This window comes from Myotis brandtii, unplaced genomic scaffold (genome assembly GCF_000412655.1).
Source record: "Myotis brandtii unplaced genomic scaffold, ASM41265v1 scaffold435, whole genome shotgun sequence".
NCBI lineage: Eukaryota > Metazoa > Chordata > Mammalia > Chiroptera > Vespertilionidae > Myotis > Myotis brandtii.
The window spans coordinates 356,260-361,008 of record NW_005366635.1 but is presented as its reverse complement, the minus strand read 5'-3'; the positions used below and the strand labels follow the sequence as shown (position 1 = coordinate 361,008).

The 4,749-nt window shown below is 49.4% G+C and overlaps 1 protein-coding gene across 2 annotated transcripts in view; it reads right to left on the bottom strand.

Moving 5' to 3' along the window:
• The window catches only part of NIPA2 (non imprinted in Prader-Willi/Angelman syndrome 2), an 11,140-nt gene extending 6,742 nt beyond the window's left edge, over positions 1-4,398 (bottom strand). For both annotated transcript variants that reach the window (XM_014546207.1, XM_005874381.2), the window contains exons 1-4: positions 4,173-4,398; positions 2,561-2,617; positions 1,464-1,554; positions 249-409 (exon numbers count right to left, since the gene is read on the bottom strand). In XM_014546207.1, the coding sequence (XP_014401693.1) occupies positions 249-409; positions 1,464-1,554; positions 2,561-2,617; positions 4,173-4,311 (448 nt within the window). In that variant the 5' untranslated portion in view covers positions 4,312-4,398. The remainder of the gene's footprint in view (positions 1-248; positions 410-1,463; positions 1,555-2,560; positions 2,618-4,172) is intronic.
• Positions 4,399-4,749: the final 351 nt, after the last annotated feature.

Below are 4,749 nucleotides of genomic sequence, written 5' to 3'. Positions count from 1 at the left end.
AGAGACTCTGATGCGAGAGACACATCAATTGGTTGCTTCCCACAGGCGCCCTGATCCGGGCCAAAGACTGAACCTGCAACCCAGGTATGTGCCCTTGACCGGGAATTAAACCCTCAACCCCTCAATGTGCGGGCTGACGCTCTAAGCACTGAACACACCAGACAAAGCTTCAAGTTTGGATTAAAATTAAAAAATAAATTAAGGAGTAAAAAGGCAGTGAGACTAGTGAAGCTTTTCTTTGTTCTTACCCGGATCCCCGAGCTTGTGTGACATCTCGTTTAACGTCTCGATCTCCTCTTCCTTCGGCGCATGAATGACCAAAACTGTGGAGCCCAGAATGCTCAGCAAGCACCCGATCTTCCCATGAAGATTCAGCCTTTCATTGAGGAAGTATGAGGACAGAATGGCACTGAAATGGGGGAGGGTGGATAAGATTAGAAAAATTGGCTACTTTTCTCATTTTAAAATATCAGCACAATTCTCATTTTGAATAACTGAACTCAAACTAAAACACTGTGAGTTTACAAAGATTCTGGCTTTCGGCTAAGGGATAGAAAATGTCTTCAACCGTAAAATGGAAGCTTCCAGGGAACACCTGCTTCACCACACACTAAACCGTAAGGAACCATCTTCCTACCGTAGGAAACCAACGCAAAACTCAAAATAAGTGGGGCCACGTAAGAACTCACATCCTATTCAAGAACCTACGTTCAAACCAATGCTTAGTACTTTCTCAAATTTAATTTGTCCTCACTCACTGAAGCATCCTTCTCACACGTTCATTTAATTCTATATGATTTGCCTGTTGTCAAGTTTAAATACTTTATAGCTAGTTTTATCCAAACATAAAAATACAATATAAACCTATAAATGTAATAATGGTGAAATATACACAAAAATAAGGATCAAAGACATATGCCACATCTTCATATACAGTATATGCACCTACACGCACGCACACACACACAATCTTGTGGGCGCTGCGGGGAGGACACAAATCCCTCTCAATCCACGTTGGGAACAGTGACCAGAACGCAGACTTCCATGCGGGGTCAGCTGTTAGACGTGTCTTGGACTCTCCTTCCGGGCAAGCTGGCCAGTCCTCAGAGGCACACTTCCTGCCCATCAGTGACTGTCTGTTGTCGGCACAGAACCCACTCACCGACCATCACCACCGACCAAGTGCACACGGGTCGGATGATAACTAGTGACAAGTGCAACTTGGAATTTTAACAAGTTAAAATCAAAGTAAGACTAGTGCTGGCTCTGAATACAAGCGAGACAAAGCATGAAAGCATCTCACCCCACAAATGCACAGCTTGCCGACACACAGAAGAGAACCTTGTAAAGCAAATTACAGCCACTTCGCCAGTCCTCGAGGTTTACGTGTAAGTCACACGGGACTGAGTACTTCCCGGTCTCGCGCACGGACTGCTGTTCTACGTGCAGCGCAGTGTCCTTACCTGACGAGGACGCTGAGCGCTCCCAGCGGAGTCACGAGGGTGGCTGGGGCAAAGGCGTACGCGGCGAAGTTGGCCACCTCACCGGCTCCCACTTGGAGATGGACAAGAGAGAACTCTCAGATAGGAGCACAGCTGCTCAAACGGAGAGACCTGCACTCACGCACACATCTGCATGTACTAATCTAAGGTCGCTTCCACGGGCTCTTACCACACACCCAGGTTGCAGGTTGGATCCCTGGTCCAGCTGGGGTGTGTGAGGGAGGCAACCCCTCAATGTCTCTCTCTCACAGCGATGTTTTTCTCTCTCTCTCACCCCTCCCTCCTACTCTCTCTAAAGAACAATGGGAAAAATATCCTTGGGTGAGGATTAACAAAAAAAAAAAAAATAAATAAAACCAATAAAAACATGTCCTTGGCTGATTCTTACAAAATCTATATAATAAAAGCCTAAGCAACTGTTATGGCGGAATGACCAGACGACCGGTCGCTATGATGCACAATGACCACCAGGGGGCAGACTCTGAACGCAAGAGCTGCCCCCTGCTGGTCAGCCAGAGCCAGGCTCACGGTTGGTGAGTGCAGTGGTGGTGCCAGGAGCCTCTCCCGTCTCCGTGGCAGTGCTAAGGAGCAGCGAGCTGAGCGGTAAGGAGCGAGGGGTCCCGCACTGTGAGAGGCACAGGCTGTGCTGAGGGACACCCACCCAGTGCAAAAATTCCGTGCACTGGGCCTCTAGTATAAATATGTATGTATGTATTTTTTAACATATTTTTATTGATTTCAGAGAGGAAGGGAGAGGGAGAGAGGGATAGAAACATCAATGATAAGAGAGTCATTGATCTGCTGCCTCCTGCATGCCCCCCACTGGGGAGTGAGCCCATAACCTGGAATATGCCCTTGATTAGAATCAAACCCGGGACCGTTCAGTCCGCAAGTCAATGCTCTATCCACTGATACAAACCAGCTAGGGCTAAATAAATACTTTAAAAAAAACTTTACTTAAAGTTTTAAAATTTGCTAGTAATATGAAACTGTAACTGTATCTGCAAATATTTCAGTATACAACTACAATATTTCCTTGAAACAGTCTCTATACATACTTGAGAGCAGTCCAGCCCACCACAGCCATTCTTTAAGATATGCATGGCCACCTTGACCTGTAAATGAAACAATATTTCACTTTCTTGGAACATTATCAGATTCCTACAAATATATGACAACTATCAGTAATGACAGATTTTATTTCTTTCTTTATTTTAAAATACATTTTATTAATTTTTTACAGAGAGGAAGGGAGAGGGATAGAGAGTTAGAAACATCGATGAGAGAGAAACATCAATCAGCTGCCTCCTGCACACCCCCCACTGGGGATGTGCCCGCAACCAAGGTACATGCCCTTGAGTGGAATCGAACCTGGGACCCTTCAGTCCGCAGGCCGACGCTCTATCCACTGAGCCAAACCGGTTAGGGCAGTAATGACAGATTTTAAAATCTCATTTGTTAATTAATACTGCTTTGAATAAAGGTTCCATCATTTATAAAGGGATATCTTAGATAACATTTTTAAGATTATACAAGAAAAGGGGATGTGAGGATCATGAATACGTTAAAAATGTTTAGGTTTGCTGAGTGAAAGGATTAAATCAATCCTTATACTTCTTTTCTGGTCTTAACTCAGCTTTAGCAAACAAAGAGAGTGAACCAGTAAAAAGTAGCCCAACTTCTAACGGTTTGTCTGCCAGCGGACAAGTCACTTAGGTATGGTCACCCCACATCTGAGAAGGGGCCCCTGACTGCCCATTCGTGAAGAGGCCGAGCAGTGCCCAGTCTGGGGCTGCCTTTTCACCTGACTGACTTGACTTTCATCCCAGCACCCAAAGGCAGGCCACTGTCCATCAGGAAACGTCCCCCAAGTGAAGCTCCGGCCGTGTCTCCCCGGGCAAGCGCCTGCCTGGGGACTGACCAGGAATGAGGAGCACACCCTTCAGCAGCACAGGCCAATGCTCTCTCCTCTGCCCACCAATCTCCAGCAGAGACTAAGGTTAGGGCTCCTGCTTCGGGCGAGACTTGGAGATGGCACCAGAAACGGGGGGCGGGGGCGGTATTTTACTGCCAAAGGAGGTCATCCTGGGGTCAGAACCGGGTTTAGAGCTGCCGCGGAGGCTGAAGGACAGAACGTGACCGGATGTCACACAACCTGGCAACTGTCACGAGTGCCCAGGCCAGTGAGTGGGGTCCCGTCACACCAGGTGTCCCCCAGGGTCTCCTGTCAGAGCCCTTCAGTTCACTGACCGCGGGCTCTTCAACCCAGGGAAGCCCTCTCTCTCATCAGGAGAAATGCCCAAGGTGAAGTCCAGTTTCCACGGTCACAGAGGAAAGCCGCACCTTCAGTAAGACTCTCCTGTTCAGACCCCTAACGTCTTCTCTGCAGACATCATCCGGGTTTAAAGAAAGGGCGAGAGCTGTGGGCACTGGTCCCGACTCCCAGTTTGGTAATAACCGCAGGAGCGAGTCATTTACTCATCCTGACATTTTCTCACTTCTCATTTCCCTGTTTAGAAAACTGATGTTTGATTCTCCATGAACGTTTACAACTCCTGCAGTGGGCGGTGCTGCCCACACTCCCCAGGGGGGACGAGGGGGCTCTGCAGGCCCCGCCCTGAGCACACCCACACTCGGCGCCTCTGCAGAGGCCCGGGGGGCACGACCTACCTGCTCTCATGGAGCCTTTGCGGGCCAGTCGCAGAAGGCCTTTCTTCTTCAAAATGAAGCTCCCTCCGATGAAGATGCTGGAGCTCATGGCCAGGCCCAGGCCGATGCAGAAGTCATACTTCCCACGCCCCGGGCTCATGGCGCTTGTGATTGAAGAGGCGCCCGGGAGTCACATGGATCACAGGACCGAGAGGCGGGGGCTGGAGGCCAGGAGGCGGTTTCCAATCTGCACGAGGCAAAACGAGATCCTCAGGAACCATCAGCACATGCGCCACCAGACGGAGCCCCACTTCCCGTCTCACAGAGGAGCACCCTGTTCTTTACCACCATAATACAAAATCACTCGAGGCCCGAGGCATGAAATCGTGCGGGAGTTCCTCCCCCCGCGGCCGAACTCGTGGGACCAGAGAACAGAGTGGTGGGTGCAGTAGTGGGGTCAGGGCTGGGGGGACGGGTGACGGTGCCAAAGTGAACCCTCGGAGGAGGGTTAACAAACAGACAAACCAGAAAAAAGCCACCGTGGCGGACACTAAGGAACAAGGGTGGGCAGGGAACCTTTCCGCAATACAAACACCCT